This window comes from Euleptes europaea, chromosome 8, assembly GCF_029931775.1.
Source record: "Euleptes europaea isolate rEulEur1 chromosome 8, rEulEur1.hap1, whole genome shotgun sequence".
NCBI lineage: Eukaryota > Metazoa > Chordata > Lepidosauria > Squamata > Sphaerodactylidae > Euleptes > Euleptes europaea.
In genome coordinates this window covers 68,402,013-68,426,397 of record NC_079319.1, presented here as the reverse complement: position 1 = coordinate 68,426,397, position 24,385 = coordinate 68,402,013, and the positions used below count along the sequence as shown (strand labels likewise).

Genomic DNA, 24,385 nt, shown 5'->3' with positions numbered 1-24,385 from the left:
TTTTTGCGCTAGGTGGAGGTTTCACAGGGGCCCAAACCTCCTTAGGAGGCAGCGCCGCTGTGTTGACTCCTAAGCCCGGCGCAGGTATTCTGCTCAGGAATGCACTGTAACAGTGCATTCCTAAGGAGAGTTACTCCAGTCTAAGCCCATTCCTTTCAATGGGGTTAGACTGGAGTAACCCACCTTAGGAATGCACTGTAATATATTGAAAAGAGAAGAACCAATGAAGTATTTAATATATCAGCAATACATTAAAAATGAATCAGTCAATTTTTATATTATATTAAAAGGTAATCTCTCAAGAAATAAACTGCTGGGAGCCGGCCGAAAAATTGAGGGTTTTTTGCCAGAATATATGTCGTTTTCACGACCACGTTCAAGCTCATTCCATACTCCTGTAACTACAAAATCTACAGAGATCATGGCGGAGAAACAAGACAAGAAAATGCAAGAACCTTTGGCCAAACAAACTGATACCTTTACTAAACAGATGGAACTAATGTCAAAGCAGCAAATGGAGCATGTCTCCAGACAGCAGGAGAAACAAATGACCCAACTAACAGAAATGTTAGCTGAGATTGTTAAAGAGGTTAAAGAGACTAAAACCCAGGTTACCTCATTACAAGCGGATATGAAGACTATGGAAGCCTCGGTTAAGAAGATAGCGGAAGATCATAAAGAAGTTAAGAAGAAAGTGGATACACATGAAAAATAGCTGGAAGTGCTACAGATGCAGGAGGAATCCACGAAAGACCAATTTGCTTTAATGGACTTGAAAGCCAGAGAATTTAATCTACGCCTACGAAATTTATCGGAAGACCGAGGTAATACTAGAGAATCTCTAATCACAACCTTGGCTGAATTGTTCAATATTGCAGAACAAGATTTAGACCTTGCCATCAGGAGGATTTACAGGATTCCTTTACCACCTAATATGAGAAGAGCAAAAGCAAGAGATGTCATGATATCCTTCTATGACATGAGGATGAAAGATGTAATAATGCAACAGCACTACCAAGATCCTAAAGTAATAGATGGCAATGTTCTGATACTCTTGAAGGATATTCCTAGACACCTGATGGCGAAGAGAGCCCAGTTTAAGGATTTTGCAACATCCCTGAGAAAAAGTGGAATTAAATATAGGTGGTTGCTACCACAAGGACTGACATTTACCTACAAAGATGTTAAATATACAATCACCACAAAAGAAGATGTTGGAAAATTCCTGAGAAAATACAAGACAGACCTGGCTGGCTACACACCAGGTCAGAAAGAGGAATCAAGCCAAGAAGAAGATGAGGATGCAAGTAAAGGAGCAGTGGGTGGAGTTTAAGACTGTATAAATAAAATTCTGATGGCTAAAGTCATATCGTGGAATGTTAACGGTCTAAATGAGAAGGTGAAAAGAGGGTGGATTTTTAAATTTTTACAAAAACAAAAATATTCATTAATATGTTTACAAGAGACTCATATTTCAAAAAAAGACAAAAAATATTTGGAGAGGAAGACCCTGAGTCAATCTTTTATTTCCTCGGCTAAAACCAAAACCAAAGGACTTGTCATATATGCCCATGCAAATTTTGTTCCAGAATTGGTTTATAAAGATGAAGATGGTAGGATATTGTTGGTAAGAGCAAAAATAGCTGGACAGAAGATACTGATAGTAGGGATATATGCTCCAAATGAAGGAAAAGCTCAGTTTTATACGCAATTATATGATATTTTTTGCAGTATGCAGATCACCAACTACTATTATTGGGAGATTTTAATGGAATCATCAACCCAACATTAGACAAGAAATCAACAGCAAAAGATGAAAGAGAAGGTTGTTTACCTAAAAGGTTTTATCAGCTTACTGAGGAATTTCATATTCAAGACATATGGAGAACTATAAATACAACAGCAAAAGAATATACTTTTTATTCTGCTAGGCACAACTCTCACTCCAGAATTGACATGATATGGGCCAGCAAGTCTGTTTTTACTCAACTGAGAAAGGTACACATACTTCCGAGAACTTTTTCAGATCATAACCCGGTTGCCTTTGAGTGGTTTACCAAACAAGCATTCAGATGGAGACGTAATGACAGGCTATTGAGAGATGAAAAGACAAGGAAGGAAATACAGGACATTGTTGAGGATTATTTTTAGATAAATGTCAATGGAGAAACTAGCTTAAATGTGGTCTGGGATGCTTTTAAGGCCGTGCTAAGAGGCTACATGATTCAGAAGAATACTGCATGGAAGAAAAAACAATTGCAACAAATGAATGACATACTTTGGGAATTACAAAATTTAGAACAGAAATTAATTTCGGAAACTCAAGAAGATCAGAGAAGACTTCCTGTGAAGATGCCGACCCAGTGCCATGTCTTCTGAGCTTGCTCAGAAGAACCGAGAGGCGTTTTGAATAGGGGCTCCCCCCAAAAGCCCCGTCTCCGATCCTAAACAGGGGATTGGAATGCAGGTAACTTCCTGCTGCCCAAGAAGAGCGGTTTTGACTCCCAACCTCCCCCCTCCTGCAGAGGGGGAGAGATGGTTTGAGTCCCACCGGCTGAGGAGGATTTCATCGCTGTAAAACGCCTCGAGGAATAGAAGCTGTAGTCCCCTTCACATTACACTAATAAATTCTACAAGCAAATGAAAGAGAAACCCCGTCTTTCAAGCTCCATGTAAGTTACTTGAATTCCTTTTGCTTACTACCAAGGATTTGAACAACTGGAACTGTTTAAAATCCAACTAAGACTTTACACCCCACCACCCAGACTTTTAAATGAACATCCTGCTAAAAAGTCTGTTTAAAACAACATAAATTGAATTAGCAGGCAAACAAAAACAACCTGGAAGATTTGAGTGGCATCGATAGCTTCCAATCGACAGCTGCAGTGTGAAGGGGAGGAGGAATATTTTTAGCTTTCGTTTTCCCCATCTGGAAGAGTCCTCCAGGAAGTGACTTCTCTAGGACTTGGAAACCAAAGAGGAGGGCCTTGCCGGTGTGCCTCGATCTGTGCAACATCAAAATACATCCTACTCCCTGTATCAGAGTGAGAGTCACGGAAGGCTTACATCCTTGCATCTTTTTCCTAGTAACTGCACTAAAGCTAACAGATTCTTTCCACAATTTTATTGAACCGGTCTGCCTCCTTACATTTATCTCTGGTCGGGGAAAAGGAGAAAGCCACAGACAATCATGGAAATAAACTATCAGAAGATACAGGAAATGCTGGCTGAGCAAAATGAATTGATAAATGGACTAGTTAAGAAAAAGTTTGAACAGGTCTCCAAGCAACAAGAGCAATCAGCTACACAAATGACTTTAATCATTACTCAACAGTTTGCTGATGTTATAAATGAGATCAAGGAAATAAAAACCCAAGTTTCACAAATGAAAGAGAGTATGAATAAGATGCAACTTTCCATTAACAACAACACGGACGATGTCAACAAAAGAAAGACATGAATTCCCAGGCACAAGTAATTGATGCTATACAACTTCAGGAACAGCAAATGAAAGACCAACTTGCTATTTTGGACCTACAGCAAAGAGAATATAATCTACGCATACGCAATTATCCGGAACGACTGGGGGTTACCAGAGATGACATCATCAAATCACTGGCTGAAATATTCCATCTAAATGTACAAGAATTAAATGCAGCAATAAATAAGATATATAGAATTCCTTTATCAACACGGGTACAAGCAAAAGCCAGAGAAATTTTGATCTCTTTCTTTGACATCAGGATGAAAAATATTATCATAAAATTTCAACTGGAGAATCAACTGAGATTTGATAATATACCATTGATAATTCTCAAGGATATTCCACGTCACCTGATGGAAAAGAGAGCTGTATACAAAGATTTTACTGAATTATTCAGAAACAAAGGAATAAAATATACCTGGTTGCTACCACAAGGTCTTACCTTTACCTATAAACAAACTAAACATGCTATCAACTCATTGGCAGACGTGGAAATTTTTTTGACAAGAAACAGTGAGCTATCAACTCATGTTGTTGGAAAACAAGAAGAAGATTCTATAGCTCACGAAACACAGGGCACAGAAAGGAGACCACTTCGAGCAAAAAAGTGATGGGCGACAGAAACTCCCGACAGAAGAAAAAGAATAAGAAGAAGGGCTGAGAAAGCAGGAAGAATACCAATTTGATTTTCAACATGGGAAAGGTGGGGGGTAGAGGGAAAACACTATAATCATTATCTTTGTACAAGATTATATATATATATATATATATATATATATATATATATATATATATATATATATATATAAATCCTCTTTTTTCGCTTTTCTTTTTAGATTTACACATGTATTTTAAGATGAATATATGGAGGGAAGTGAGATTTCTCTTATTTTTCTTTTATTTTTTCTTTTTATTTTTTTTTCTTCTCTTTTTCTCTCCTTGGTATTATTAATATTGAATATATTGGATTGTATTTTGAAGACATACATCTAATAATTTTATGAATTTTAATGGTTATTTTTATTGATATAGAGGGTGTATGTCTAAATGTAATGTTGGTTATTATTGAAAAATATATTTAATATATTTAAAAAATTAAAGAAAAAAAAGATCAGAGAAGACAAATCGAGACAAAAATTAAACTAACCAAACACCAGTTAAATTTGTTGACCATGGAAGAAAAGAATAAAAATATGAAAATTGCTAAGCAGAGATACTTTGAACATGCAAATCGACCTGGAAAATGTTTGGCTACTCAGATAAGAGATTCCATGCAGAAAAAGGTAATAAATAAAATACAAACTTCAAAAGGACCGGCTTATACAACAACAGCAATATTGAAAGAGTTTGAACTTTTTTATACAAAATTATATCAAAAAGACAATATTGCAGGGAAAAAGATGGATTTTTTTTAAGAACTACTAAGGTAAATAGACTTTCTGTGGAACAGCAGAAGTTTTTGGATGCCCCAATTACAATGATTGAAATCGAAGAAGCAATAATGAAACAAAAAACTGATAAAACACCAGGCCCAGTTGGAATCACAGCTTTATTTTACAGGACATTTAAGGAAAATTTTAAAAGCTCTCTTTTACAGGTATGTAATTCAATTTTAGACACAGGAATAGCCCCAGAGACTTGGTCACATGCTTATATATCACTGATCCATAAGACTGGTAGAGACATGGAAAAGGTGACCAATTATAGACCAATCTCGCTTTTAAATGTGGATTACAAAATTTATGCTCAATTTTAGCCAACCATTTGAAAAAATATATATTGTTTTTGATACATGAGGACCAAGCAGGATTTGTACCAGGTCAACAAATAAAAGACAATTTAAGGATTTTATTGGATGCGGTGGAATATTATGAGTATAATAATCAACATAAGTCAGCTTTTGTTTTCCTGGATGCAGAGAAAGCTTTTGATATGGTTTCCTGGGATTATATGAAAAAGGTTTTGGAAATAATGAACTTTGGAACAAGGTTCATTACAGGTATTGATGCGATATATACCACACAAAAAGCTAAAATACTAGTAAATGAATTAATGTCAGACAATTGTGTAATACAAAAAGGAACCAGACAAGGATGTCCATTATCTCCTTTGTTGTTTATTTTGACCTTGGAAACCTTGTGTTGTAAGATGCGTGAAACAGAAGCAATCCAGGGTTTAAAAGTTAACAAACAAGAGTTCAAATTAAGAGCCTTTGCAGATGACTTATTGCTTGTGCTGTCTGACCCAAATCAATCCGCTCCTTATTTACTGGAATTACTGAAAATTATGGGGAAATCTCTGGTTTTAAGATTAATAAAGAAAAGACTCATGTTTTATTCAAAAATCTTTCTAAAGAAAAACAAATAGATTTTTTGATCACCACTGGTTGGGAAAAAACGAATAAAGTGAAATACCTGGGTATTTGGATTATAAACAAAAATAAAGATCTTTTGGAGAATAATTATGTGAAACTTTGGGACTCTGTTAAAAGAGACATGGTAATTTGGTCCAATAAAAACATTTCATTACTGGGCCGCATATCAGTAGTACAAATGAACATTTTGCCAAGACTACTTTTTTTACTTCAGAACTCGCCAATTGTGGAGCATGCCAAATACTTCGATGCCTGGAGAAAAGACTTGCTTAATTTTATATGACAAGGGAAAAAGCCTAGAATTGCCTACAAATACTTGGTTGACACTAAAGAAAGAGGAGGATTTGCTCTACCAAACTTTAAACTGTACGCGGAAGCAGCAGTATTAGTTTGGCTAAAAGATTGGATACGTTTGAAAAATAATAGATTGTTGGACTTAGAAGGCTTTAATAATAGATATGGATGGCACGGTTATCTATGGTATGATAAACTGAAAATACACAAGCTCTTTCAGCATCATGTTGTTAGATCCTCATTAATAAAAACTTGGCTAAAATATAAACATCTTTTGGAACCTAGAACACCATTATGGATCTCTACACAAGAGATGTTGACACTGAAACCATTGAGACCAGCACAATTTCTTACTTACCAAGAATTAATGGTATGGAAAGACAATAAATGTGCCTTAAAGGAATATAGTGAAATGAAGGAACAGATTACCTGGCTTCAATATTATCAATTACAATCTGTATTTATACAAGATATGAGGCTAGGTTTTACAAAAGACAAATCACTTTTTCAACGAATGTTGTTAGATAACAATGAACATTTAATATCTAAGATTTATAAGACATTATTGACCTTGTACACTGAACAAGACCTTGTTAAACCAACAATGATAACTTGGGCACAAACTCTGGGTCATGATATACATATGTACAAATGGGAAAGACTTTGGTCAAAGGATATGAAATACATATATTCACAATCTTTAAGAGAGAATATATATAAAATGATGTACAGATGGTATCTAACACCAAAGAAATTAGCCAAAATGTATGGAAATATGTCACCGAACTGTTGGAAATGTCAGAAAGAAGTGGGTTCCTTTCATCATGTTTGGTGGCTATGCGAGAAGGCTAAGAATTATTGGGATATGATCTACAATGAACTAAGGCTGATATTACAAGAAAATATCCCTAAATCAATAGAAATGATGCTGTTGAGTATAACAGTGACCCAGAGATCTTTTTTGATGTATGCCACTATTGCCGCCAGAATGGTATACGCTAGGAGATGGAAAATGACGGATATACCAAACAAATCGGAGTGGATTGAAAAAATGATGGAATTAGTAGAGATGGCAAAACTTACGGTGTTGATAAATCAAAAGGATGACAATGAATTTGCAAAAGAATGGGAGGCATGGACTAATTATTGCAGAAATGAACTTAAATGTGATATTAAGAAATATATTTTGATCTAATTCCGTGTGGAGATATTAGACATGGATGCTTTGGTTACAATTGAATTAGACAAATAATACAAAGAGAGAAACAATGTTAAATAAAGGGTTAGAGGAGGGGAGAGGGGAAGTTAATGAATTATACTTTTTGATAAGTAAACTGGAATGTATAATGATTAGGAAAAAATAAAAAAATTTAATAAAAAAAATGAATCAGTCAATATTACTTCATGTTGGAGAAACAATGAAAGATCTGCATTTCTTCCTTATTTTAAAGGAATTACTGTCAAATGTTTGAGAAAACGAACATATCACCAGCACAATTAATTTAGGTCATGGCTACTTAAATCAAATCGTTCTGTAATTTTAAAATTATTTTTTACAGATAAATAATTCTGTGGATATCCGCACTTATTATACAGTGCTAAATCTTGCATTTGTGTTCTTTATATGAAATCAGCACAAAATATGGGCTAGATCCAACTACCTTTTCTACTGGTGAAAAAGGGAGGAAGGGTCCCTATCTGGTCACCATATAAGCCCATGCTATGGATCATGAGAGCCAGTGTGATTTAGTGGTTAAGATGTCGAACTAGGACCTGGGAAACCCAGGTTCGAAATCCCACTCTGCCATGGAAACTTGATGGATGACTTGGGCCAGTCACACAGTCTCAGCCTTGACCCTGGCAAGTATTTGGATGGGAGACCTCCAAGGAAGACCAGGGTTGTGATGCTGAGACAGGCAATGGCAAGCCACCTCTGAAGGTCTTTTGCTTTGAAAACCCTACAAGGTCACTATCAGTCAGATGTGACTTGACAGCAAAAAAATAAAACAAAACAAAAAAAACTAATTTAAAGAGTGGAACTTTTTTGGGTACAAGTGCAGTTTTTAAATTCCATGTGTCATGCATAAAACATTAAACCTCCAAGGAATACCAGGGGTGTGACATGGAGGCAGACAATGGCACGCTACCTCTGAATGTCTCTTGCCTTGAAAACCCTACTGGGTCGCCATAAGTCAGCTGTGACTTGATGGCAAAAAAAAGAAAAGAAAGAAGGATAAAAGAACCCAGGTGAACAAAAGCCATGTCCGATGACTCCTGTAGTAATGAGGAAAATCCAATGATATTAAAGCTTGCTGGACCCAATTCATATTTAAGATGTAATGTTTAAACATATCACACGAAGGCAAGGCAATCTAATGTCTTGGATCCAGAGGACCATGAGTAGAAGAGCTAATACAGCTTGCACAGGTAAACATCGACAGCATTTGCACCTTCCGAATGCAGAATTACCGTATTTTTCGCTCCATAGGACGCACCGCTCCATAAGACGCACCTAGTTTTTAGAGGAGGAAAACAAGAAAAAATCTTGTTTTCCTCCTCTAAAACTTGTCTTATGGAGGGTGCGTCGGGATGGCGCGAGCCCGCGTTCCCCGCGCCGACGGCCAGCTGGGAGGTGGGCAGGGCTGCGCAGAGCACTTTCCAAGACCTCCCCCACCCCCGCCCGGCTTCTAGAGACTCCCTGGAAGCCCGGCGGGGGTCTTTAAACTCCTCTGCGCTGCCATCCCAGGCAGCACAGAGGAGTTTAAAGATCCCCCCGCCCGGCTTCCAGGGACTCCCTGGAAGCCCGGCGGGGGGGTCTTGAAAGTGCTCTGCGCTGCCATCCCAGGCAGCTCAGAGGAGTTTAAAGACCCCCCCGCCGGGCTTCCAGGGACTCCCTGGAAGCCGGGCGGGGGGGTCTTTAAACTCTTCTGCGCTGCCATCCCAGGCAGCACAGAGGAGTTTAAAGATCCCCCCGCCCGGCTTCCAGGGACTCCCTGGAAGCCCGGCGGGGGGGTCTTGAAAGTAATCTGCGCTGCCATCCCAGGCAGCTCAGAGGAGTTTAAAGACCCCCCCGCCGGGCTTCCAGGGACTCCCTGGAAGCCGGGCGGGGGGGTCTTTAAACTCTTCTGCGCTGCCATCCCAGGCAGCACAGAGGAGTTTAAAGATCCCCCCGCCCGGCTTCCAGGGACTCCCTGGAAGCCCGGCGGGGGGGTCTTGAAAGTGCTCTGCGCTGCCATCCCAGGCAGCTCAGAGGAGTTTAAAGACCCCCCCGCCGGGCTTCCAGGGAGTCCCTGGAAGCCGGGCGGGGGGGTCTTTAAACTCTTCTGCGCTGCCATCCCAGGCAGCACAGAGGAGTTTAAAGATCCCCCCGCCCGGCTTCCAGGGACTCCCTGGAAGCCCGGCGGGGGGGTCTTGAAAGTGCTCTGCGCTGCCATCCCAGGCAGCTCAGAGGAGTTTAAAGACCCCCCCGCCGGGCTTCCAGGGACTCCCTGGAAGCCGGGCGGGGGGGTCTTTAAACTCTTCTGCGCTGCCATCCCAGGCAGCTCAGAGGAGTTTAAAGACCCCCCCGCCGGGCTTCCAGGGACTCCCTGGAAGCCGGGCGGGGGGGTCTTTAAACTCTTCTGCGCTGCCATCCCAGGCAGCACAGAGGAGTTTAAAGATCCCCCCGCCCGGCTTCCAGGGACTCCCTGGAAGCCCGGCGGGGGGGTCTTGAAAGTGCTCTGCGCTGCCATCCCAGGCAGCTCAGAGGAGTTTAAAGACCCCCCCGCCGGGCTTCCAGGGACTCCCTGGAAGCCGGGCGGGGGGGTCTTTAAACTCTTCTGCGCTGCCATCCCAGGCAGCACAGAGGAGTTTAAAGATCCCCCCGCCCGGCTTCCAGGGACTCCCTGGAAGCCCGGCGGGGGGGTCTTGAAAGTGCTCTGCGCTGCCATCCCAGGCAGCTCAGAGGAGTTTAAAGACCCCCCCGCCGGGCTTCCAGGGACTCCCCAGCTTGCTGGCAGCAGCCGAGCCGGCTCCCGGGGCTGCCCGGCTCTGCACCTCGCTGCCGCTGCGCTGGGCGGCTGGGAGGCCCCTCCCACCTCCCCAGCTGGCGGGGCGCAGAGCCGGGCAGCCCCGGGAGCCGGCTCGGGTGCTGCCAGCCAGCTGGGGGGGTGGGAGGCCCTCCCACCTCCCCAGCTGGCTGGCGCCATTTAAGCCGGCTCCTGGGGCTGCCCGACTCCGCGCGCCGCTGCGCTGGGCGGCTGGGAGGGGTTTCCCACCCACCCCAGCTGGCTGGCTGCATTCAAGCCAGCTCCCGGGGCTCCCAGCCACCCAGCGTAGTGGCAGTGGGGCGCAGAGCTGGGCAGCCCCGGGAGCCGGCTCGGGTGCTGCCAGCCAGCTGGGGGGGGGTGGGAGGCCCCTCCCACCTCCCCAGCTGGCTGGCGCCATTTAAGCCGGCTCCCGGGGCTGCCCGACTCCGCGCCCCGCTGCCGCTGCGCTGGGCGGCTGGGAGGTGCCTCCCACCCCCCAGCTGGCTGGCAGCAGCCGAGCCGGCTCCCGGGGCTGCCCTGCTCGGTGCCCCGCTGCCGCTGCACTGGGCGGCTTGGAGCTGGCTGGCGGCATTCAAGCCGGCTCCCTGGGCTGCCCGGCTCTGCACCCCGCTGCCGCTGCACAGCTGGGAGGGGCTGCACAGCTGGGAGGGGCCTCCCGATGCCGGCCCTGGCGTCCCGGCTCCGTGCCCCTCTACCGCTGCGCTGGGGGGCTGGGAGGGGCCTCCCACCCCCCAGCTGGCTGGCGGCATCCCAGCCGGCCCGGCGACCCGGCTCGGCGCCCCGCTACCACTGCGCTGGGGGGCTGGGAGGGGCCTCCCACCCCCCCAGCTGGCTGGCGGCATCCCAGCCGGCCCGGCGACCCGGCTCGGCACCCCGCTACCGCTGCATTCGCTCCATAAGACGCACTGACATTTCCACTCACTTTTGAGGAGGAAAAAAGTGCGTCTTATGGAGCGAAAAATACGGTAAACTGCAGTTCAGCTTATGAAAGGGTTTACTCATTAATATCGAGAGGAGTCTCCTTGGATGCAGCTTGATATTCTGCATGCCAAACTGAATGAATGACATGTACAACGTATAGCCGCTCTACAGGTGGGAGCATGATTGCGATGTGGAATGAATATTCAGTCCACGGCCCAATTGTTGCATACATGATTCCAAAAGATGGGCCAAAACAGGCAAAATATTGTTTGACTATTTAAATAAGGACACTTTTTAAAAAAGGGGACAATACAAAGCAGAAGGTTAAAAAATCAACCCACTGAGATGCTACAGTAGCAATATAATAAATGTTTACTGAGCATTTTCTCTGAACATGAGCAATATAAAAAGTTCTGGTTAGATGAAATTATTAGGGCCCATTTATCAATCGCTAGTACATATATTTCATCACTGCATGCATTCACGAAGTATGTAAATAATAAACCCAAAAAATTAAATATACCTGTTTTTTCTGAAGTTCTTAGGAACACCATGTCAGATGGAATTCGCTGATTCTGTTAGGAAGAAATATATTTGGCATTTTTAATGTCCTGTAAAGTTTATAAAAGTATATAAATACATTAGACTACTACTGTATAAAGTTACAATGGAATTTATCCAACAAACTTACATTAAAGAGTTAAAATTCTGAAATCAAGTTTTGGAAAAAAAATTACACAGATCAGTAATTTTCATATTACTACAGAATTTCAAGAATCCCCTTTTTAAGACAAAGTTTCTAACAAAATAATGTTATGTAACACAAGAAGGGCAATATGGCACAGAAGGAGCACATTCTTCATGCCAGTTCAGTGTGGTGTAGTGGTTAGAGTGTTGGACTAGAATCTGAGAGTCCTGGGTTCAAATCCCCACCATGGAAATCTGCTGTGGCAGCTTTGCTGGGTGGCCTTGAGCCCATCATACACACTCAACCTCACAGGGTTGTTATGAAGATACAGTGGAAGAGAGGAGGACAATACTGCTTTGGATACCCCATCAGGGGAAGACAGGGCATAAATGAAGCACTAATTTGGGTGCCCTCACCTTCTGAAGCTAGATGGGTGGGAACCCCAGAAAGGGCCTTCTCAGTCATGGCACCAAAACTTGGAACTGTCTCCTCTGGGATATTTGTCTGTCTCCGTCTATTGTTTTCTTCTGGCGGCTGAAGACTTTTTTTGTTTGGTTTAATATATCCTCAGTAACTGTTTTTGGCCCTTTTCCTTGATTTTGCATGGCGTTGTTTGCATGTTCATGTTTGTATTGCATTTATTTTATACATACTTCCCTTAAAATGCTTTTTGAAATTTTTTGATGTTTGCTGCCTTGGGGACCTTTATTTGGGTGGAAAGGAGGCATAGAGATAAATCATAACTTCAAAAAATATTCTACACATTAGACTTTTTCCCTCTCTTCTGGAGACAGACCATATGTGTAAATCTCCTTTCCTTCTATGAGGGTATACAGAAGAAGATAGGGATCTTTAGTGTGGAGAATCAGGCTGGGATTTTCCCCCTACCCCGATAATTATAATAAGGAATTCAATGTATGCCCTCCTGAAGGGATTTGTTTTCAAGAGCCAGTGTCTGCAAACCAGCTATGTATTAATATCAATGTTGATTACTGCTATTCCATATTGACTAACAGAATTAGAACAGATGACACAGTGACAGGAGGTCCAAACTAGCTAACATAGCACCCAAACCCCATGCCAACAAGTGCAGCATTATTACATTTAACAATTAGAGGATTGTGGCCACAAATAATTAATAGAGGCAAGTATCGTGCCCATTCAACTTTTTTAATTTCACATCATGAACGGCTGCTGAAATATCACAAACCCAGAGTCTGCTGTGTGCTGCATAGAAATGCCAAGGAGAACCTATTCTGATACCTGATAAGCAAAATAGCATGACAATGGATCTTGTTTTGCGCTGTCAAAAATTTAAATAATGGAATTTAATGCCTATTTTTAAACTGTTCTATTGTCCCCACCTTTTTATATAGTAAGGTGGAAAGAGAGGGAACAGCAAAAATATAAATCTTACTGAAGAACATGAACTGTATTGTATAGTCAATAACTGGGAACCCACTATCTGCAAAACTGAGAGGAAAAGCAAAAGGCAACTTCAGAAGTCAATAAATCATTCCTTAAATGACAAACATAAAATCAGATGAGCTGTCTTTATATGGATTAACTATACATCTTTACAACTTCTCTTTTTAACGTTGACATAAACCTTTTAGTCACATCTCAGGTTACTAGCTTTATCCTTTAAAACTGTTGACTGTTAACAAGCTGAAGCTTTGACAAAAATACAGCAATCTCACACACTGCTAGACATAATTAATCTAACTATTCTCATTATGGTGGCAGGACACTGACAAAAACAAGTCCTCATATTTGTCAACTATAAGTTCAAGATATCATTGTCACTGGAGCAAAAATAGATTTTTAACATTTAAGAAAATTAAATACTTCAAGCGTACGTAGATATTTAAAAAATCTACCATGCTGCTGGTAAAATGAATATTAAATAAAATAAGCCCTAATGCTGAGGATGAATTGGTAGGCAAAGATAAAATGTTCTAATTATGAACATGTTATCCTCCGGGCACTTCCAGGTTTTTAATTAATATGTGTTGTATGTCTTTATTATGTACCACTGCTTATGTATAAAAAGTCCAAAGCAGGCACTTAATAAGCAGGGAAAAGCAATGGGATTCTTGTTCACCTGTTCCAACCAAATTCTTCTCTTTTTAAGATGCCAAATATTTTCCAGTGCTACAAGAAATGCATTAGTCAAAGTTCAGTCTAAAAGCCATCCTGTGACATTCTGGATAAAATCTATTCCATATAGTGATTACAGCAGTCCTAAAATTAATTTGTTCTGAAAAATCTGTCCCTTTGCTTATTTTAAGCATTGAAATCCTTTTGCTTAAACAGTTATTTTCGACACCGTCAATGGTTAACATATGGATCTTTATCGGCAATAATTTGTTAATTCCTCTGCAGAAATGCTGCTGCCAGGAGCCACCAAGGTAGAACCATTAACATTCAAATCTGTGTGCTGCTGCTCAATTTTGGAAATCCAATAACCTACATAACGTGTAGCTTGGCCCTAAGTTCATCATGTTCTGCTGAGACTGCAACTCACAAATATGGAATATGTGGAGCCACAATATTGGTTCTAGAGAGAAAGCTGGAAGTAGCAGTAGAATCAGCTTTAGTGAGGGGCTTAGCCAGCATGGCGTAGTGGTTAAGAGCAGTGGACTCTTTTGATTCCCCGCTCCTCCACATGAGTAGCGGACTCTAATCTGGTGGACCGGGTTTGTTTCCCCACTCCTCCACATAAAACCAGCTGGGTGACCTTGGGCTAGTCACACACTCTCAGCCCCACCTACCTCACAAGGTGCCTGTTGTAGGGGAGGGGGAAGGCGACTGTAAGCCACTTTGAGACTCCTTAAGGTAGAGAAAAGTGGGGTATAAAATCCAACTCTTCTTAGTCACTAGTGAAGAATATCTAAGGAAACCAGACTGAAAAGCAATTCAGTGGTCATAGTCAAGATTGTCAGACCACTAGGCCTAAGGATATACAGCAGAAACAGAAGCCTACCCTGAAGAAGTGAAAGCAATGGTAGCAGTACAGACTGTTCCAAAATAAAAAGGAGAGATCATGAATTAGCTATGTTGATTAGGCAAGAAACAGAAAATGAAAAAGAAGTATTTACAGATAGTCTACAATCAGCAGAAGCCAATGTCTTGGATCCAAAGGGCTTCTTACACAAAAGGAATATATTTCCCCATTTATGTGGGGGGTCTCCCCCCACATGAACATGAGTGTCCTATGGCACTCATGAACGTTGTTCACTCTCACGAATACTGTGGGAGACACGGGGTTCCAGGTTGAAGGGAGAGGAAAGAAAGCCCCATTGCACAAGCATATTTCCTCTTGCAATGCTTTCAAGCCAGATCATAGAACGGAGTACATATATAGGTCAAATGGGAGACATAAACTTATTGAGGGCATTTAAAAAATGTATAGAACATTTCATAGGCCCTCTTTCAAGCTGATATGGAACGCAGTTCATCAATTTCATGGGCTGTGTATTTAATCTTGCCCATCAGAAATACATAAAGATTTGGAGACAGCACCTCCTTGGTATATTTTATTCTCCAAAATAATTCCAAAACATAAGGGAGAATATAAGGTTGGATCTTACCACAATGCATAAGAAATCAACACAAGGGATTTTTGCTGCAGCCCCCTTGTCTCCCCAGTCCACAAAAAACACCGCTGAGAGTTGTGTGAGCTCAGGAACAGTGTGGGACATAGAATGAGGACTGCAGACAGAAGAGAAAAATCAGCAGAAATAACTCTTGCATCTGGCTGCCACCTCTCACAAGACATCTGATGTTGTGGCTGAAGTCCCATGACAGTGAGGGCTGGCTTTTCAGGGGCAGAGGGGGCTGCAGTGGGTAGGATAAGGAAGCAAAAAAAAATCCTTTCATACACTCCACTCTCCGTTCCAGAAGCTCCACGCCACAATGTATTTCATGTTACGGTTCCCTTATTCCAAATGTTATCAAATATGAAGAAAATGTTTTCATGGAATTGAAAACAAGACTTAGAAGTTACTCAATGTGGAAAGCATAAGTTTTGCTCCCATTTATGTCTCCATCTTTCTGTATCTTCAGACGACTATCCTGCATTGGAATGGTTTCCATTCTCCAGTGATATTTCTGCAGCCCTGATAAAAAAAATTCCCCTCCCTACTTGGATTCTTAAGACTGTACCAATATTTCAAGGGCTACAGAAGATATACACGTTGCCATCCCTTTTCTATTATAAACCCTCTCAAAAATGAAACTAGCTTTAAGGTTTTTCCATATAGCCGGGAGGGAGTGTTATATTTATTTATTTGTTAATTTTATAACAAGCACACCATATTAATGACCAGCTTATTTTAGTTTTAAAGAAAAACAGAGACTTTTAAGTACAGGCTTTTATGTAGCCATAGAAAACCTTTTTTAGATATTGGCAGACAAGTTACCATCCAAAAATGCAAGGCACCATCAAGATTATGCTAGTGATAAATCTCTTAAATTACCCTGAAACGACATCTTATTCTTCAATTCATTCATTTTAAGAGTTGCCAGTGAATCAGGAAGTTAAGCTGAAAAATGCTACGGCTAAATGCAAGAAATTATTTAAATGCTGTATAATAATTCAGACCAGGATTATTCACATGTGCAAGTTCATTACATGATTACTCAAGAGTCACCGGCTTTCAGTTGAAGGCGTTAACCAATTCTCTTGAGAATCACTGTTTTGAGGTGATGTGAATCTAGATGCTTTAGCCATCAGAGGCTCGTGTCAAATTTTGTCCCCAACAGATCAATTTTAGATAATGAAAAATAAAAGGAATGAACAGGTATTAACCTATAATTACACAAAAAAATATATGCTAGCAACAAAACATTATAGAACTGAATGTAGGGTTGTCAACTTCCAGGTACTTGCCCTTATCTGGAGACCGTGGCAAACGTTAAAGACTGAGCTATTTTTGCTACATGAATTGTGTGGGTTCCATTGTGACTGCCAAAGAGATTTAATGCTGGCTGAAGAAGCCAATGTATATTGGTGAAAACACTATACATCCAGAAGGTGTTCCCGGGCTCCACTCTGAGCTTCGCCGGGAACTTTGTGCCACGTTCTTGCATATTTCAAACGTTTGATACGTGGATTTGCAATTTGTGGTCCAATTGACACTGTTCCTTGTTTGAGGCTCACAAGCCCCTTGCTAGTGGACTTCTCTGTCCTCCACTGTGGACTGCTGTTGTTTTGTGTTGTTGTTTTGTGTGGTTTTTGCTTATGTTGTTGAAAAAACTTTTGTTTGCACATTCACTTTACTGTTACAATGTTTGTATTATCGTATAATTGTTGAAACACACAAATTGTTGCTCACTGAATTCTACCGAGTACCGTATATACCCGTGTATAAGCCGACCCACGTATAAGCCGAGGTGCCTAATTTCTCCCCAAAAATGGGGAAAAATTAGGCAACCGCGTATAAGCCGAGGGTCGGCTTATAACCTCTCCCCCCCCCCCCCGCAGACTTACCTTCTGGGCTCCTGGCGGTGGGAAGCGGCGGATCCGGCGGGGGCGGCCTTCCTGCAGCTGCAGGAGGCCCCCCCAGGCCGCTCCTGTGGTGCGGCCCGGCAGGGGCGGCGGAGCAGCCTCCCTGCGGTGGCAGGGGGGCTCTGTAGGCTTTTCCCAGCCGGGAGAAGGCAGCGGGGGGGACTGAGCGCCCTCCCTGTGGCGGCAGGGGGGCTCTGGAGGCTGCTCCCGGCCGGGAGAAGGTGGCGGGGGTGGCTGAGCGCCCTCCCTGCGGCGGCAGTGGGGCTCTGGAAGCCGCTCCCGGCCGGGAGAAGTCGGTGGGGGTGGCTGAGCGTCCTTCCTGCGGCGGCAGGGGGGCTCTGGAGGCCGCTCCCAGCCGGGAGATGGCGGCGGGGGCGGCTGAGCGCCCTCCCCGCGGCGGCAGGGGGGCTCTGGAGGCCGCTCCCAGCCTGGAAAAGATGGTGGCGGTAAGTTCCCCCCTCCCTCCTCCCTCCTCCGTCTACCGTATTGACCCGCGTATAAGCCGAGGCCGGCTTTTTCAGCCCTTTTTTTGGGCTGAAAAACTCGGCTTATACGCGAGTATATACGGTATATATTGGCTTAGTACTGGTTCTTCTTAGCAACCTCCAGGTACTAGCTGGGAATCTCCTGCTATTACAACTGATCTCTAGCTGACAGAGATCAGTTCACCTGGAGAAAATGGCCGCTTTGGCAATTGGACTCTATGCCATTGAAGTCCCTCCCCTCCCCAAACCCCACCCTCCTTGGGCTCTGCCCCAAAAACCTCCCATCGGTGGCAAAGAAGGATCTGGCAACCCTTACTGAATGAGAAGAACGTATCAAAAATTAAAGCAGAAAGGCAATGGCATTCAAACATAAATGTGAATGTGTAAATGTGTTCTATCAAATGTCTGGAAACATGGGGACTGACACATCAAAATTTCCTGATGTAACCCAGTCACGCCATAGCTGTGTAATTCTTTTTAGTGTTTCCATTTTCCATCCTTCACAATGGTTGACTACATTTAACTGGTTTGACTTGTACTGCATATTTGATATATTTCCAAGATGCCCTTTTTCCCAAGAGCTAAATCAAAAATGAATGACTAAATATCCATGCAGATGTTTCATTCAGGTGAGAACCATAAAGTCATTATTAGTCTTGGGGTTCACCCATCCCTCCCATATACCCTCACAAAGAAGCAAAAGAAATAGACCGAGCTGAACCACGTTTAGTTGAGCACTGCATAAAATCAAGCAGCCAGGTAAATGTCACATTCAAAATACTGTACAAGCCAGCACATTTGATATTTTCATTCTGTAGTATAAGGGAAGAAAAAGGGTGTTCAATAGCCTTATATAAACACTAGGGTGAAAAAGGTCCTTGGAATATAATGTCTCAGGAGATTTATGGAATACCAGTGCAAAATGCAACCAGTTTTACTTGTTGTATCATTAGATCCTTGACCATTTTCTTTATCTTCTGTCACAAGGGAGATTTTAGGAAGTATGGGCAGATATCCAGAAAAAAAAGATACACAGGTAACATTTAGAATCTGGGTTATTTAAAATATGTATTTTAAAAACAACCACCTTTTCCACTATGATGAGGTCTCCAACTTGAATGTCTGAGCTTTTAACTTGAACTTTACCTTTGAAGAAAAAAGAAATTTATAAACATAAGTAATTATTAGTAAATCACAAAAGTTCTTATGATAGTTTACTCCAGCAATACTTTGTGGATTTTTAAAATTACAGCTAAGTTTTTTAAAAGACTATTTTAAAACATGTGGCCTTAAAGTAACTAGTGTCCTTGTCAGTCTAATCACACTGTGTTAAAAGATTGCACTTAATTATCACAGTTTTATGAGGAAAGAAACTGAGAGGCTAAATGACATGGTCCCCAAAAAAAACAATGAAAGCCACTAGCAGTCAAAATTTTACTTCCGAATTTACTGGATACCCCTAGGCATAACAACTCTTCTCATTACATTTTACAATTTAAAATTAATGTCTCAATCATATATCGATTTTCAATCATATACAGATTTATACAGATTTTCAAAATTTGTGGATTAGAAGTAAACTCAGTTTCTGCCACATTAATTCTCTTATGATCATAGAAAGCATAATGCAATGCAATGCAGAGCCAGACAGGTGATCTTATGTAGATTACCCTTATCATGCTTACTCAAATTGTACTTTGGAGTGAGTTAACCCAAAGCCACATTGTGGGGAAAACTGATGAGATGAAATGGAAGATCAATGTGGCAAATTAAATGTTTTCTCAGCAAGGGTAAATATATCTTAAACTAGGGAAATGAGAATGACTTAAAATTTGAAAATAGCTTTTCTGGAACGACAGGTATTTTGTAGTCAATTCAATAGCCATTAAGATTTGCTGAATCTGAGGACCTTAACTAAAAAAGATATATCAGATTACAGGAAACTCTACTCTGGATTGCCCGAGCAATCCTGAAGGGGTGGGGCAGAGCTGCTAAGGAGGTGGCGTGACCCCTTCCCAGCAGCGTTTTTATGGCGCAAGTCCTCACGCCAGCATCCAGGGGGGTGTTCCCGGGACCGGAACTGACATTAGTCAGCTCCCAAAGCCCTTTTTGCAGGCATCAAGTTACGCCTGCAAAAAAAGTGGCGTAGCTCCAAGAAACTCTATAGGCAAGTTTCACAGGGCTTGGGGGGGATTGCTTCCCCCCGCCACGCTGCTGCAAGCTGTTCAGGTGGTGGCACGACTGCGCCGTCCCCTGACACCTCGTAAGTACCCCCCCTTCAGGATTGAGCTGCCATACCCTAAACTTTATGCCAGGATTCAACAGTTCATTGCTCAAAATGTAGGTCTTAATTTAATGTTTCTCACTTGTTCAGATGATGCATTTCTATCCCAGAGTCTCTTCTCTGGAATGGTACAGAAGCTGTCACTAAGACAGCAAGATTTCTCTTTTAAGCCAAGGTGAATCACAGAAGCACTGCAACCTGCTCTTCTGCAGTAGAGCACATACATTTATAATTTTAAATTCACAGTATTCGTATGTGGCACCAGGAACAGCTGTTTCCAATGTAAGCAACATATGAATCCAGGTAATTTTAATCCTATGTCCACTTTTTATAGCAAAGTTGACAGAACATGCCTCAGTAATAAAAAATATAATTTGAAACCTTAAGAAATCTATAAATAACTTCCATTTGCTACCTGAACCAGTATTCATTAGACATCAGTTCACAAAACACAAATTATATAATATTACAACTTTGAAAAGACAATTTGAGAAAAACATCAAATGCAATTCACTGCGTAAATTATTTCTGCAAACTATTTTTTTCTTCTAAACACATCTCACTAACTAAAAAACATTCTTCACCATCTGTGTAATTGCCAATAAAAAAGTCCAAAGCTGTCAGAACTGGCTGCATATCCAATCTTTATAGTACACCAAGGCAAAAGCCTTTGCCTAAAGCCGTATGTGGAACTAGAACACAATTAAGTGTCTATCATAATTCATTATACTTGAATGGCTCAAGAGGATTATAATGATTTTTTTAAATCATGCATGCACCGATATTTTACAATAGCTCTCAAAAAAAGGATACAAAAAAAGTTTTAAAAATTGCAAAAAGAGGCTAAAAATTACCCTTTCCCTTCAAGATACAGTCTCCACCAAAAAATTACCCTTTCCCTTCAAGATACAGTCTCCACTTGGTATGCACAATTCTGTATTATCTTGATGCAAAATGTTGGTTTAGTGCAAGAAATTAAAACAAGGGGAGGTATTTGGGCAACAGAAAAGTTGAGGGAGAAGCACAGAGAAAGCAGAAGTTTCGTTGTTGTTAGAAGCAAACCAAGTATTAAAAACTTCTAAGCTGCTCTCAGCCAAGAAACAACAGGAATTATTCAATGTCAAATTTTCAAACCAAAATAAGCTAATGCTATTTCTAAAATGAGGGAAAGCTTTGGTTTTCTATGAAGCAGCATTTTATGGAGCTCATCCATATACAAACAACAGTGTGAATCCTGTTCCAGGTACCATCTTTGAGGACAATCTAATAGGAACAAGGGAAAGGTGTATCTCAGGAGCTTCATCAATACTATGGAACACCCCCCAAATGAGTCTTGCAAGGCCTGTTCTGGTATGCACTTCGAGAGTCTTGAATGGCATTTATTTCAGCCTGAATTTGATTAAATCTAAGTCTTGGAGTATATTTTACATGAAAATTTTTTTTTGAAGGGACTAGAAAGCATTGTCCAAGAACTGCTTTCTAAACTCACGATGGTATACCTGAAGCAAAATGGTACTCAACTATTCCTTGCTTTGGGGAAATTTTGCCTGGAAATAATTTGGGAGAGTTGAGAAGGTACTAGCATTACTGTAAAGTGGAGGAAGGCTAGGTTACAGGATGTTAGGAAAAGATGGAATTCAGCAGAACCATGCCCCATATTGTGGGCTAAGATTGTGATTGTGTGTGTTAGCCCATTCATGAGCCTTTGGCAGCCGGGGATGTCATGGCCGTGGCACTGCGGCGGCGCCTCCAAAGCCATTCCCCAGCCGCCAAAAGCCTTTTAAAAACCTTTTGAAGGCTTTTTTATTTTTAAATGGGACATTTTGCCCCATTGAGAACAGTACAGCTGTGCCAGCAAAAAGCTGGCACAGCAATGCTGTTCTCGCCATTGGCAAACCAGGGCAAAAGGGAACAGAAAGCTGCCTACCAGCAGCTCTGCTACTCCCCCGCACGCCCCGGGAATGCCCCTCAGGATGCTGGTGTGGGCCTTTGCACTGGTGGGATGCTGGTGGAAAGCTGGGAGAATGGCGTCCGGGCTCCCCCTCCCGGCGTCCGTACCACCCTGGATGGCGTAAGTGGCACAGGTGCCAGAACAGGGGGCACGAATGCCAGCACAGCCCCTTCCTGGCCTTCAAAGGACTTTCATCCTGGAGGCTAAGGAATGGGCTGCCAGTGTGTGTGTGTGTGTGTGACAGAGAGAGAGAGATAATGTGCATTAAAAGGAGTTAAAAATTTTTTTAAAAAGGAGTTAAAATTGTTTTTTACAATGTTAGCCACTTCGAGGGTTATAACTGAAATACAATTTTAGCTCCTGCTGCCTTACTTTCGCTGTTTTGTTGTTGTTGTTGTATTTTATTACCATAAGTTTAATGCTGTTAGGTGAATTTAACTATTAAAAACATACAATACACCAAATTTTGAAAGAAAAACATTTCTTGAAAAATCAATTTAAACAAAACGAACTGGGGTGGCGGAAAACTATTCCTTTAAATATAAAGGATTAACTATTCCTTTAAATACAAAGGATTAACTGCAAAGTACGGGCATGACTAAGCATTTGATGTGGAAGAGAACTCAGCAAATCTCCAAGGAAAACTGGATAGGAAAGCTCTCTCTTTTGGGATAATAAATGAAAAAAACTACTTAACTTGAACCCTGACATCATGTTCTAAGAATTAAATCATGATCATTTCCTGTAGTGCTGTGAATTTTCATGGGATTAGGACCAAGAAGGATGAGTGAAGTGTTTGCTTTCAGCCCCACACCAATTCCAAGGGAGGGAAATACACTGGCTTTGCCATAACCAAATCTGATTTGATACTTCGTACCCCGTTTATATCCGATTAGCTGGGGAAGAAACACACTAGGGTGGGCAAGGGGGAGAGAAATAGCTAACAACTTCTGTGAAGAGGAGCAAAGAGTAGTATTATGGGTTTGGGATTCTCTGTGGCTCCAGTGCGCTACTAATGTGCGCCAACTGGTTCTAATGGGTCTCATTGGTTTTATTTCTACATTTTATTGACTTGAACTGTATTGTATTGTATTGAATTTTACATTATGATGTTGGATCATTCCAATGACTGTTAGCCATGCTGAGACTAGCCTTGGCCGGGAAAGAGAGCGGGGTAAAAATCTAATAAAATAAAATAAATAAAATAATTTTGCCTCAAAACTTTAGCTCTTGAAAATTTGGCACATCCTCCACAAAAAAGGTATGCAGATTTCCCCCTATAGCTGTAAAATTCTACAAAAATGCAAGCAACTTCTATTACAGGGGAAATAACCTGATACAACATAGATAACAGTGTGCTGGACACAGTGACCATACCATATAAAGGAAAGTGTCGGGTTTTTTTTAACGAAGTGTCCTTGAAATATTATCACGCTGCTACGTGGCAGTGTCAGACTTCCACTTTTTCTTTTAGAGAGCTACATAATAAAAAGAGAATATGCATATATCCAGATCAGAAGACACCTCCAATATCTACTTAAAACAAAGAAAGAAGAATGTTTAGAGCAGCCCTCAAAATGGTCTGGGAGGAGGGCTACTGATCACTAGCAATACCAGGGATAATGATAACTGTAGCACTACTGCAATAGATTTTTGTAAATATATGATAGTTTGGCCTTTATATCAGTACTCTTTAAAGTGCTACAGGAATCCAGAAAACCAAATGGTGGGGGGAATGGGCACACCATGTGTGGCATTAGCCCTGTATTTGTAAAAAGTATTAATATCCCATGTTACAGTTTTATGAAATCCCCAGGTGGCAAACAATCATCGGTGTTGAAAAGCAAAGCAAAAAGGCAAAGCAACACAGCAGGATAGAAAAATTTAGAAAGAATCAAAAACAGCAGCAAGAGCAGCAGCAGACAGAGTCCATCTAGCTCTTAATAGTCATCACCTTCACCTGGCCCCTAAATGCCAGAAAAGGAGCAAGGCAAACTTCTCTTGGATGGGAAGAGTCTTGGCACCAAGTTAAGACTTTCGAAGGCGGGAACACACAAAAGAACAACCTTGCTGGGAGATTTCAGTGCGCTGATCATGGGTAGGTCACTTTTCTCTAGCCTAAACTAGTAAAGAGCACTCCACGCCATTGTTATTGTCTCCACATCCCGATGCAGAGGTGGATCCAAGACCATTCCCAAACTGTGAACCTACAAGTATACAGTCCCATCCAGTATTGGGTATGCATAACCTGAGCTTTGATACGGTCCATACAAAGAAGTACTGCTGACTGGGATTAAACATTCTCCCCCCCCCACATCCAGTCTATCACTAACCCATACAGAACCACTGCAAAATGTTGTTCCC

The 24,385-nt window shown here is 41.7% G+C and overlaps 1 protein-coding gene across 3 annotated transcripts in view; it reads right to left on the bottom strand.

Moving 5' to 3' along the window:
- ATP9B (ATPase phospholipid transporting 9B (putative)) overlaps positions 1-24,385 on the bottom strand; it is a 233,069-nt gene that overhangs the window by 110,284 nt on the left and 98,400 nt on the right. For all 3 annotated transcript variants that reach the window (XR_008933488.1, XM_056854816.1, XM_056854817.1), the window contains exons 7-8: positions 18,874-18,932; positions 11,625-11,676 (exon numbers count right to left, since the gene is read on the bottom strand). Coding sequence is in view for 2 of the 3 variants with exons in the window: in XM_056854816.1 (XP_056710794.1) it covers positions 11,625-11,676; positions 18,874-18,932 (111 nt within the window). In the remaining variant the exon portion in view is untranslated. The remainder of the gene's footprint in view (positions 1-11,624; positions 11,677-18,873; positions 18,933-24,385) is intronic.